This window comes from Cupressus sempervirens, chromosome 1 (genome assembly GCF_028749045.1).
Source record: "Cupressus sempervirens isolate cs-2001-9-10 chromosome 1, ASM2874904v1, whole genome shotgun sequence".
Taxonomy (NCBI): domain Eukaryota; kingdom Viridiplantae; phylum Streptophyta; class Pinopsida; order Cupressales; family Cupressaceae; genus Cupressus; species Cupressus sempervirens.
In genome coordinates, this window is record NC_143118.1 from 506,589,580 (window position 1) to 506,603,461 (window position 13,882).

Genomic DNA, 13,882 nt, shown 5'->3' on the forward strand with positions numbered 1-13,882 from the left:
GTACACATCCTATCAATGTCTTTATTGCGCAAATGGATAAGAACTTGTGGATGAGGAATCCATTGGCAAAGTTCCTGGAATGGTCCAAGATGGCAGCCCGAGACTTCATCCACGAAGCCAGTAATACCATGAGATGATGTATATTGGTGTATTTCAAACTATATATCCACATGAACATTCATTTCGCCACATTTCATTCGAACAAAGACTTTTTCGTTGACATTATGGAGAATAGTTCATGTGCAAGGCATTTGGTCAAGCATTTCACACAACAGCCTAGGTAGAGCGCTCACAAGATCAACATTTGAAAGGAAAATATGTAAAGCTTCTAGCACTACAAGACTGATCACATTGTATGCCACATAGATCTTTTTCAACGTATTCAAACAAACATATATTACCTTCATCCTCTGTGTGTGCCAATATGGAAATTTTGACAGATTAAAATCATTCATTGAAGTATACTAAAAGAGGGGTGTGCCAAATGCTTTGGTTGGCATCAAATCTCAGGCTTTTCCTAACCGAGCTGTGTTGAATCCTTGGGCCAGCCTGTTGTGGCTATTTGTGTGCTCTATTATGTCTCCGCAACGTACACATCCTATCAATGTCTTTGTTGCGCAAATGGACAGGATCTTGTGGATGAGGAATCCATAGGCAAAGTTCCTGGAATGGTCCAAGATGGCAGCTCGAGACTTCATCCATGAAGCCAGTAATACCATGAGATGATGTATATTGGTGTATTTCAAACTATATATCCACATGAACATTCATTTCGCCACCTTTCATTCGAACAAAGACTTTTTCGTTGACATTATGGAGAATAGTTCATGTGCAAGGCTGGTCAAGCATTTCACACAACAACCTAGGTAGAGCGCTCACAAGATCAACATTTGAAAGGAGGATATGTAAAGCTTCTAGCACTGCAAGATTGATCACATTTTATGCCACATAGATCTTTTTCAACGTATTCAGACAAACATATATTACCTTCATCTTGTATGGAAAGGCATCAAAGTATTTCCATAACTACAATGCCCACCACTTGGTTGGCAATCTCTGCAACAACTTCTTAAACATTATTTTAAACAAACAAATTTCTGCTCACATACTCGCCATAATATCTGCACTTACAATCTCTTTCATTTCGATCTTTTGTATTGAGAGGTGCCTGTAATTTCTTGCACTTTGGGTTTGAACAAATAACTAACTTTTATTGAGGTTCATTAACCTCCTATTTTATAACCTCTCGCATTTGGGCAAAGAGGTTAAGAATCATCTTTCAAACACATGTTTTGGGTCTCACGCTTAACCTTTTTTTATTTTTGAAGGTTAAGGTTGTGTGTTCAAAACACATGTTTGAAGTGCTTTTCTTAACTCCTTTTTTGGGTAGGGAGTCTAAGAATCCGAATGAGAATACATGTTTTGAAACCCATTTCTTAACCTCCTAATGTTTTAAAGGTTAATATTCCAATTGAAAACACGAGTTTTGAGAGCTTAAATTAACCTATCATAACTTGGGACTCTAGTGTCGAAGTTCAATAATTCAAAGCATTGCGTGGAGCTAGAGATGAGTCGGAGGCATCAAGGCCATAAAATTATTTAAGAAGTAATACATCATAGATCATTTTAAAGCTCAATGTCTTGCTTTTTTTCAACTTGTTTTGACTCAAAAAGTAGAATTTTGGCAATTTGGTAGATACGGGAACCAAGGCAACACAAGTCTTGATAAAATATCCTAGGGTTAGGGTTTTCACATGAGAACCTTGTAGCATTTTATAACAGTATTGAGTTGCAAAGGATTGCTTCTTGTAATTGGTTCAATTTGCTGGATAATATTATTGAACCCTGTGTTTGGTCGATGTAGGCCAAGTTTGGGTTAACCAAGTTAAATTCTTTTCTTCTTGCTTCTTTTTTGTGTGTATATTATTCCTATGTTTTATTGATTGCATTTGTCTTCAAACCTTAACATATTGTAAAATAGATTTTACTATCCCTCATTGGTTGTTGGCACAAACAAGTGAGAAGATGGCCAATCAAATAGTCCAAAATGAGGCTACATTGAGAGATCAAATGTTGCAAGTTGTGAAAATGACAAATTAATTTCGCTCATTTTGAATTTGTAACAGACAAAAAAAAACCATAAAATGACCCTAAATACCAAAATTATGGGACGTTTTGTTCACTTCCATGATGCACTAAACAGAATAAGCTTTACGTCATCAGATTTCCATTATCCATTTGAATTCAAATCATTGGCTTCTGGTTTTGAATGTGTATGAATTTTCAACATCAGAACAGACTGATATATCATAAATGTGAGAAAGTGCACGAGATGAAAGATGGAATTTCACAAAGTATAATCCAAAATATTGATGCCAAAAAATCATCCACAATCAAAACCAAAAGCTAATGAATTGAATATAAGATTTGATGGGAAAACCCACACCTAGAATTTAGAAACAACTGAATAATGAACGTTGTCAATGGTAGCCAGTATCCTTACCATTTTATAAAATCATGGATCAACCCTAAGAATAAAAAATCAATATCCTTGAGCTTGAATGGTCCTTTATACCCATCTTAATATGCAGATCATCCATGTTTCAGACAGAATTCAAGATAAGTGACAACATATGCATGTCAGGTTCAAATAATAAAACATTTTAGCAAAAAAACTTCCTCATTTCTCCTCTCAGGGTTGCTTTGCACAAAAATACCTAAATGACACCTAGAAAACTACCCCTAAAACACTTCTTTTATTCAAGAGAAAAGTGGAAGCTATCAAAAGTCAATGTGTTTCTCTCAACTGTTTCGGTTGGTAAAGCACTCCAAAGCCCCTTCTTTAATTTATGAGAAAATACAGATTTCATATCATCACTTCATTCTTTCCAGTCAAGGTACCCGCCATGCCCAGCGGCACTTGTGAATCTGTATACAGAACCAGTCACTGACCCAAGAAAAATGTTAATCCTAATATTTTAGGAGCTGAAAATGCACTTGGTTAAAAGAAACTAACAGATGATGAAAGAAGACAAAGTATCTTATAGACCAACGGAGGACATTTAGTATTCCCAAAGGAACATAAATGAGTATAGAAACTATGAAACAAATAGTTTTACCTTGATAACCCCCACTCACTGGGTCGTCAGAAAGGAGGAGCGGAGTGTCAAGATCAACAAATCTGCATGAAATTTATAAATAACCCAGATTATTTCTGAAATAGAGAGATGACCCATACATAAAATATGAGCTTATAGAAAATGAGAAGAATACCATTGGGCCATTGGCATAACCACAATGTTGATTTGAAATTGGCAATTTTACTAGGATACTCAATCCATTGCAAACTAATGGAAAGCGGACTAGCTTACTTGAAGCAACCAAGACCAGCAGCGAGATGTGCAGCAAATCCCATGGCTAGCCTGGTCTCAACCATGCCCCCAATCATCAGTTGAAGGCCTTCTTTTCTTGTTAACTCTATTATCTCCAAAGCTCCAAGGACTCCAACTTTGGCAAGTTTTATATTTATAACATCGGCAAGCCTCTCTTGAATAATCTTCTGGACATCCAATAAGCCTCTGCAACTTTCATCTGCTGCAACTGATACTCCATAGACCTCCCTGGCTACCTTGCTTACATGCCCTAGCCCATCCCAGTCATCTCTCGCCACTGGCTGCTCAAACAAAATGGGCGTAACTCCCATGTCTATAGAATACAAAGAAAACACGTAAGTATTTTAACATTCTTCTAAGCAGTAGAAGCATAAATGTAGAGGAATTTAGAAAAGAAATGGCCTTCAGAAAGAGATGATATCCAGTGTTTTTCAATTTTGACTGGAGTAAACCTTCCAAGTTTCAACCTTTATATATTCATGAAAGTGTATATGAAAACTTGAGCCCCATATGAAGATAGGCCTCAAAACTCCTCCTACATTTAAGATGTATGCATCTGTTATGTCCTATGCGTGTTATCTGGATCAGTGATTTGAGTCGGTGATAATCGACTGTAGAAAACAAGTGATTGAGGATAACTAACAACCACTAAATCCACAATACTTCATCCATATGTTTGTATCCAACACAGAGAATCTAGGAGATGCTGGTTTATCATAAGCCCCATGCAAATCGAGGTCCAAACTATACTTCTACATTTAAATAGTTATTGAGTATTATCCACCAACCACTAGATCCACTATAATTTGTCCATAGGATTGTAACCAACATGGTGACTAAGGAGCTACTTAGCTAAAAGGAACTATGTTAAAAATATGCAGTATGCAGCATCTGCTGATTAACGTTGCCGAATTGGACAAAGAAACATAGACCAAATAAGAAGAGCTTAAGAATCAAGATTACTCCATCCTAGCATTGTTAAAAGAAATCATCCAAAAATGGCATATATCTATTTTCTATATATGGCGTCTTTCATTGACACATAGTATAAGAACATATATTGGATAATTGGAGGGTCAATTCATGCTACAAGAAATATAAAAGTAGTAGGGACTGGGTGCTTTGTTGTACAGTGCCAAAGCATAAGATGGGAACAGATAATAATTCTTTGGTGGCTATTTGTCGTCATTAGGCCGCTTTTGACATTTTTAGGTTCTTCACAGATGGCCAGTTTCAACACATTTGATAGGTTTTCAACAATCCTGAAACAAGATCACCTCAACTTAAATTTATCAATTATTTAGGATCACTGTCCCAAGTGCTTGGTCCTGGTACATGTTTTTCACTAATTTGGTACCCCCTTTCACCCAAATTTCTAATTGACCGAATACAAGACTTAATCCATCAAATATTAAACAGCACTTGGGTTCTCAATTCCTCTCCCAGGTTCAAATCAGTCCTTTCCCTCGGTTCAGTTTCACGCCCACATATTCAAACCCAGAAGTTCAAAAATTCAAATTTTTAAGCATAGGTCAACTTTTCAAATAGCTATAATGTGCCAACTCTCAAGTACAAAAGAACATCAGCCCTTGGTCATTCAATGGTTAAGAGCCAAGGTCATCTACCACTCATCTCTCTGATTATTCACTCCTAGCAGTGCTACTCTTGGAGTCACTCTAACCTCTGTCATTACAATATTCTCCATTAGCTATTCCAATTGTATCACATCTTTGTCAATGTATTTTGAACACCCTAGTTTCACACTAGGTCATTGCACCACCCTCAAAAAATTTGTACAGGTGCCTAATTATCCTCATCATTACAGTGTCATTTGCATTCACTGCATGTCTTTTCCTGATTTTATCAAAGGTGATGAATTGATCAACAAGACTTGTCTAAGGTAACAAGCCCTAAAAGGTGTTCGTCAATATTACCAATTTTCATTGCAATCTTGAAATATGAGGTGAATCTTTGTTTGCGCCTGCGGTTACTAAAGGTTTGCAGACATCAAAGTTGATTTTTTAGTCAAAGATCATTTCTGCTAGTAAGGAATAAAATACACAAACCCAAGTTAGCACACAGTCACCGAACACACAAATCATAGTTTTCCCTATCTGTTTATCTTAGATCCAATATGGATTCCCTTGTCACTGTCAAACTTATCTCGATTTCATTAATATCAAGATAAATATCTCTTGTTATTTCGTTCTCCAACATGTGCATGCTTTTATCCTGACTCTTTCTCCGAGTCTAAGATGATATGTATTGCTTATTTGCATTTATTTTACCCTAGATATTTATGTGGGTATGTTTTATTTTGTTACAAGGACAGAGACGTATCATATTATTATCAATGTAACCCAATTTCTAAGGGGGACAACTTCATTCATTTTTAATTAATCTTTTTTACCAGTTTTTTAAAAGCATAGTTACCAGGAGACAGAGTAACCTGGAGACTGGTATTGGTACTGGGATGACTAATTTTCAGAAATAGGACATGGAGATACTTGGAGTTGTCATTTTTTTTAATATAGTAGTAAATCAGTCATACAAGAATGGTTAATAGTAAAGGCAATTTATCTTTAGACCATTAAAATGACAGGAAATCAGTCATACAATTGTTTATGTCCCTCTCAAAAGGCTACACTGTTAGTAGATCTGGTCTCTATAACTTTGCACAGATTTTTGCATCCAAAATATCAGCATGAAACATTATACAGACTTAAAATTTTCATTCGCCTTCCTTTCTTGCCTTTAACACATTTTGCCTTACGCTTTCTGGCAGGAGACGTCAATTTCTATATGACTTTGGAGATAGTAGGAGACATCAGCCAAAAGAACCCTAAACATCCAGAAGTTTCCAGAGACATCTCCTGTACTATAGATGCATCTCAGGAAGTGGGAGGCGAGTCTCCAGATAACCATGCTTAAAAGTTATATACAAATAGGGAATTTGGACATTGGATCATAATACAAGTTGTCTATTGATTGCAAGATTTAATGCCAAATTTTTCCAAAAATACTGGAAAAAAATTGTCGTTCACTATGATAAAAATGATCTTAGTATTATGCTTCTTTATGAAGGATTTGACATGATTTCCTCAAAAAATTCAAAAGACCATTACTTTAGTCTACTCTTAATTGGAGGTCTTTAATATGAGTCCTAGATGATCTGTGCATTTCAATATGGCATTAAAGACGTGTTCGGTAAGCTCAAGCTGATGCGATTTAAGGAGGTGTAAGAGGTTTCACACCTCTGTGAAAGAATGCCCAGCGTGCCAATGGGAGATTCCAGCTGGTCCATAATTTTCAACATATTGATGCTTTCGTAGCAACAATAAATGAAAATTCAAACTCAAAATTCCAAAAACTAATATACGTGAAGATTTGTAAACTATGCTTGAAAACATTGCTACCGAATCAAACATTAAACGTTCAACAAGAAGCCAGGCAAACCAGAAGCCAAATGCCATATTAAAATTTGAAAATAGAGATTCCTTTTACGTAATTCAACAACTGAATTCTACCATTTGCCCTTTATTGTTTTAAAATGTGGACCCTTATTTTTGACCTCTGATGTAGCTGGGGAATGAATCCAACCTTCCGGTGAGATTTGACGATCAAGGAATGGGACCTTTGACCATCGGATGGATGGAGGGCAATACATCCATTCTTTCTATATGGGAAAATGCTAATGACTTCAAACATATATAAGCTAGGATAACTTTCCAAGGGCGTCTATAATGGTGGCTGTTAATATGTGTGTTGCATTGATAGAAATCATTCACTAATATTACTTTTTAGTTGAAAAGGAAAATGGATTTGTATGAAGCAAAGAAATGTACAAACCATAGAGTCGTTGGAGAACTTGAATAGCCTCAGCAGCTGTATATCCTTCGTTTGCATCGAGGATAAAGGAGCAACTTGGATGGCTATTTCGAATAGCTTTCAGGACTTGTATATCTGCATTTAGGTTCTTACCCACCTTGAGCTTAAGCGTTTGAAAACCCAACTCGGCATACTTGGCAGCCAGCTGTGCAGCCTCTGCTGGTGTCACTATTGGAATCTGCACCACCATCAGCAAATCCATTGAAATTACCAACCACAAAAAAAAGACAGATTGAAAAAACAGGGTCATGGTGGGTAGTACCCAGCTGTAATATCTGTTGTTATTGAGTCACAGGCACCACCAAATATTTGCCAAAGAGGAAGTCCGATGCTGTGGGCCACTCCGTCTATCACAGCCATTTCCACTCCTGCTCTCACCTTGAATAGTCCAGAGAGTAAAAAGATTAACATGACGTTTTCACAGTTCATGAAAATGCTGTTCAAGATTTCTGAAAAAAGATTTGTTTTATTTTTGCATATAATTGGGATGGCACGCTGATCCATCATCATGACAGAAGAAAAGATGGTTGGAAATGTAGTTATAAAAAATAATTCTTACTGTCAAGAAAAGAAGTTGAAAGATTGGATGACGATTACTAGGAAGGAGTTTTGTTATATACTAAGCGAAAAAAGAAAAAGGGCCGATAGCAGTGGGCAAAAAAACCATTGCACTTAAGAAAAGAAGATCAAATCCTTTCGTTCTAATCCCAGCCATGCTTAATTTGTATGGCAGTAGAAAAGGTTAAATGAACTTTCTTAAATTTTTTTTTTCTGACAACTGAAATGCAGAAAACGGAAAAAGCAATTAAAACTAAGGAAATAGTTCAAATTCTCCTATATAAATTCGAGCTTTATTTGATTTTTACTGGCGTTCCTTTCCATTTCTCTCTAGTTTAAATTGTTGTACCGTCTCTATTTTGAATAATTTTGATGGGGACACAACCCAAGAACAGAATGGACACAACAGAAAAGGGGAAATTATATTAACTGAAAAAATAAGCTAGTACAAACAGTACAGAGAAAATAAACTTCAAAACATGCCCTAAGGGCTTACAATAGCATAAATCTGGAGATAATTTCTCCTTCCAGTACTCAAACTCCACTCCGAACTGCCTTTTACAATGCCAAAAATCTCCTTAAATAGACCCCGAAGGGTTAAGGACTAGGAGTACATTCTAGAAAGTGCTAGTATGCATCCACCGACCAAATAGAAGGTTCCAGAAGCTGCGTTAGAAGTCGGTGCACATCTAGAAGAATCCAAAAACGGTAACCGAACTTCTGGGAGGCATAACTTTTGAACCATAGCTCTGATTGACGAACCGTTTACATTTTCGGAAAGCTCTCGAAGCGCTCTATAGCCCTATGGACCAACTTCGCTCGTCCTTCATTTTTCGGCCTTTTTCGAAGTCATTTAATGCCCTTAACCTGACTTTGAAGCATTCTTAGGAGGTCTCCAAAACCCGAAAAACTGCAATAACTTTCAAACCATGAGGCCTTTTGACCTGATTCTTTTTCTGGAATGCTCTAAATCACAATTACATTCATTTGGCCAATTCACACCTTTTAGGTCACCAAAATGATGGCCCAATTACATGCTCCTATTTTTTCGAAATTTTCAAACACACTGATAGTGGAACTGTGAGAGTTAGAACTTTTATTTGACCCAAATGGATTTCCAAAAGTGAAAACATATGAAACAAAAACTAAGTCTAAGTACATTGTTTTTTGGGTGACACAGGATTGCCCTTATACCTCTGGATGCTCCTGCATCAAATTTATTGCACCTTTTTGCTGGTTTGAGTAATTATCTGGCATGCTATTGGCATTACGCACTGTTTATTAACTTATTTCTATAATTAACATGTAATTTTTTTTCTTCCGTATCTTTATGATGATAGATCACTCGCCATACTCCGAAACGTTGATACACAAATAAAACACAGATTTTTGCAGACTTTTCAGAAAATATAGCAGTTAATAAATCTGAAAATGAGCAGGGAATGGGGAGAGAGAAAGATACAGATGCAAAGGCATGGCCCGGAAGCAGGGTGTAAATGTGGCGAAGGAGATCTCCCAAGGGTTTGGAGGGAAGGGTTTGTAAGACTTCCGCTGCGTAGTTGGCTTTTTGGAGGCCCACAGACTGATCCTCTGCCGTGACGTTGGGCAGGATCGGAGATTCGCCCCATCCAACGCCTACTCCTTCTTGGTCGACTTGTAAATCCACTCTGACTGCCACATTATTCACTTCCTCCACCCTTGAAGACGCGATGGTGAAGGGGGCGAGCAGCAGCACATTGAGCGGCCGTGCCTCTGCTTTCAACACCTTCACCCTGCACGACTCCTCTATTCTCTTCCACGCTTCCATTGATCTCACTGACAAAGATGCACCATCTCCATCTCCATCTCCACCCCTCTTCAGTCCCTTCACACAGCCGTAGCAACGAAAGGGTGTCGCTCTCCCCACTGAAATCAATTTTACACGGCTACTCAAGTTCATCATTTGATTTAATTATGTGGAAATTTAGAGAAAACCTGAGATGAATTAGCCACTAATCCCTCAAATTTAGAGGGCTTGATTCCCTTCCATTGATTAAGCTCATCAGTATTATCGCTCTGATGCCACTTTTGGCATTTGTGATTTGTCTGGCATTCACGGGAGACATCTTATCTAGGTATATGACCAAGACTTCCTCGTCTGTTTCATATTTAAGCCGATAGGCTTCTCCTGTAAAGTGAACGCTCCAAAATAGGTGTATTTATAGTGTCTCAACAGAATCACTCTGTTAGGTAAAAATTAGAAGCCCGTGGCTATACAGCCACGAAAATGCACTTGCTTTACATTGCTTTTTCCAACTTTTCAAAAAACAAATTCTAAGTCCTCTCCTTTGTAAGGAAGTGCATTTTCGTGGCTGTATAGACGTTGCCAAATTAGAATGTGTTTGTTTTTGTCAGCACATTTCCCTCGCATTACTGCATTTGGATGACCTCAATGGAATAAGTCAACTATAATATTTGTTTTTAAGACATCGAATCAATCCGTAAGTAGAGCTTTGATGGTGGAGCACCAGATAGAATCCACGAAGTAAAGAATATCAGTTAGATGAAAAAACAAGAATAGATAGAGAGTAACGGCCTAAGTGGTTGCTGTAGTCATATTGTTGTCTTATATGATTGCAAATAATCAGAGATATACATATATAAATGAAACTTATATAGGTAATTTATTTTCTTGGTTATCTTATTTTTATATTCTTGTTTATCTTATTCTTGTGTGATGTTCTTTTGTTTAGTCATTCACCTTAATTGTTTTATTTTGTTTTTATATTTATATTTATTATTATTTGGTTCAGTTTTGGGGTTTGTGCAATCTTTTTTTTCTCCTGGTCTCTTTTATTTGGTGAATCTTTGCTAAATCTGCTACTTACTTTGTTTGACATCTCTTGCTCTCTCATCTTGATGATGGATCACGTAGTGTGATTCGAAACGTTGATGGTAAAAATCTCCACACAATCTAATCCAGAAACTTAATCATAGATGTTTCATTTTTTAAAATTTAAAAATCAATTGAGGACACTGTATGCTACAAATGTCATTCTATTGTAGTTTGCACTACATTATATGCTTTATTAAAACTAATCGTCTAAATTTAATAAAACGTCTTAAATAAATGTCCTGTTTCATTTATTTGTCAAACGTCCCTTAATATTTTAGTCTTTGAACAAAGAATTACTTTGATTTTTTTGCCTGTACGCTACAAATGTCATTGTATTGCAGTTTGCATTCGAATATAAAACATCCAAAATCACTAGTTTTCTGACTTGTTCAACTAATATAAAACATGAACATAGTCAATATAAAACTTTAATGTGATTAACAATAAATAGTCACTAAAAATTGATAAAGATTATATTTTTATAAAATATATTTGATACGTATAGAGACTTGTATAGTTGATAAATCATAGAAATTGGGTCCCACTATTTGACTTTTCAATTTAAGATTCAGGACTAAATAAATAACACCATCTCATTGATCAACTAGGAGAACATTATATATGTTTGACAAAATTTCCCTAAGCTTAATGGAATTTTTTTAAGACTCTTTGGTAGGAGATTTCAAGATGGATTTTGAAGATTGATTAAACTAGCTTATATATACCTCTATATATATTACACCGAGAGTAATCGTTCTCGAGGCACCTATTTTCATTTAATCTCAAGGTTATTTTAATCACAGTTGGGATTTATGAAAATGAAAATAGGCGCCTCGAGAACGATTACTCTCGGCGTAATATATATAGAGGTATATATAAGCTAGTGGCAATTGCGACGCAATAGGAAAATTATTTTTAATTTTTTTTCTATTTTTTTTAAAAAATAAAATGTTCAAGAATAATTTTATAGTAAGTTTACACTATTACAATTTTATAGTAAGTTTATACAACTGTATTTAAAAAGAAATAAATAATTTGGCACTAACCTTAAAAAAATAGAAAAAAAATTAAAAATAATTTTCCTATTGCGTCGCAATTGCCACTAGCTTATATATACCTCTATATATATTACGCCGAGAGTAATCGTTCTCGAGGCACCTATTTTCATTTAATCTCAAGGTTATTTTAATCACAGTTGGGATTTATGAAAATGAAAATAGGCGCCTCGAGAACGATTACTCTCGGCGTAATATATATAGAGGTATATATAAGCTAGTGGCAATTGCGACGCAATAGGAAAATTATTTTTAATTTTTTTTCTATTTTTTTAAGGTTAGTGCCGAATTATTTATTTCTTTTTAAATACAGTTGTATAAACTTACTATAAAATTGTAATAGTGTAAACTTACTATAAAATTATTCTTGAACATTTTATTTTTTAATTCTATATATGGTGTTTATTTGCATCACTTTAATTCAATTTTATTTTAAACACATTGTTATGTAAAATGTTATATTAAAGAGTAGAGTTATAGTTAGGGTTAGGGTTGGCATTAAGATTTAAATTAGGGTGAATGTTAGGGTTGGGGCTATTGTTAGTGTTTGAGTTATGGATAGGGTTAGGGTTTCAAGATAGATTTTGAAGATTGATTAAATTAATTAAAATATTATTAAAATATAATTATAGTAAAAATAATTCATATTAGTCAATAAAAATGTTTAATATTTTTATAATCTAATTAAATATTCATATGAAAAATTAAATTTAAACTAGACTGAAATAAATAACAATAATCTCTAATAAAATTTAAAATAATATTTGTTTAATTTAATATTTTTATTATTTAAAAAATTATTCTAAACAAAAGTATCCAATTCGAACCTATTTGAATATTATTAGATTTGGATTGATGTTATTTTACAATTTATGAAATTATTCTATCAAATAAAAAGGAACTTAATTTTAATCACCTAAAATATTTCAACTATCATATCAAAAATTAATAATAATTAAAAATCATTATGAAAGAAAACTTTCAAAAAAAATTAAACATCATGTAACTTACCTTTTATTTATTATATGACTACTAATAGAAATATTCCCAACATTTAAAAATACATTTGAATTTAAAAATAAAATAAAATAATATATTTTATTAAATAACTAGTTATTGAAATTAATTTTATTGAATAAATAAAAATCTCTAGCAAAATTTTAAATACAAATTTAAATTAATTTATTATATTAATGATTTAAGGTGACATTTCAAATATTTCATTACTTCAAGTATATATTTCAATAAATAAAAAACAAAATTATAATTTCTAAAATAAAAAAGAATATCTTTTATTGTTGGAAGTCATATATTTTCCATTTTAATTAACAATCTAAAGTCATATAAAAATGAATTTATAGTAGTATTTTCTATTTATTAGCACATTTGATAGCATTGCACCACTTCAAAAACATGTCAAAAATTCACCTAGATAATATATACTCATAAGGATGAAATATATTTTCAAAATGTTGACAAAAAATTCATTATCATGAAATAATATTCAAAATATTGATTAGAAATTCTTACATATTTAAAATGTAAAATTTAATCAAATCAATAATGCACATAGGGAGATAACTTGGGAAGTTGAACTTGAAAAATATAGGTGTTGCGAAAATTTGATAAGGAGATAACTTAGGAAGTTGAACTTGAAAAATACCATTATGAAAATCTCAAAGATAGAGATAACTTGAGGTGTTGAAAAATATCTTTGTTGTAAAGCACTTTGGGACCACCCTAGCCATTATTGTTTCATGACCAAAAATTTCATAAATCATAGTAAAAATAAGTTGTACCCTTTAGTGATATATGCAATTTCAAACAATTGCAAAATTCATAAACTACTCTATCGGCTTATCCCTTGAACCTCTTTCAAGTAGAGGTGCTAGTAATTAGCCAATAGATAAGTAGAAGATAATTTCCACAGCAAGTCAAATTGTGATATGAATATCAGGATTTAACTGTGTGATTTTGAGTCAAACTCATTGACCCATGTTTCATGAGTAGTGATTCAACATGAATCCATCTCTCACGACCATAAATGAAACACTTAGCACTCATTGGATCTAGGTGATGCTCACAGGGGTGGAGTAGTACTGGGGTGGGTGACC

General features: G+C 34.2%; 1 protein-coding gene across 1 annotated transcript; it reads right to left on the reverse strand.

Moving 5' to 3' along the window:
* Positions 1–2,551: 2,551 nt before the first annotated feature.
* CYP77A5P (cytochrome P450, family 77, subfamily A, polypeptide 5) lies at positions 2,552–10,009 on the reverse strand. The gene is made up of 6 exons (XM_089829206.1): positions 9,301–10,009; positions 7,548–7,658; positions 7,242–7,458; positions 3,372–3,705; positions 3,120–3,181; positions 2,552–2,947 (listed from the first exon to the last, which is right to left on the reverse strand). Exons 1-6 carry the CDS (start codon positions 9,778–9,780, stop codon positions 2,880–2,882), a joined length of 1,272 nt encoding a protein of 423 aa, XP_089685332.1. The 5' UTR covers positions 9,781–10,009; the 3' UTR covers positions 2,552–2,879.
* Positions 10,010–13,882: the final 3,873 nt, after the last annotated feature.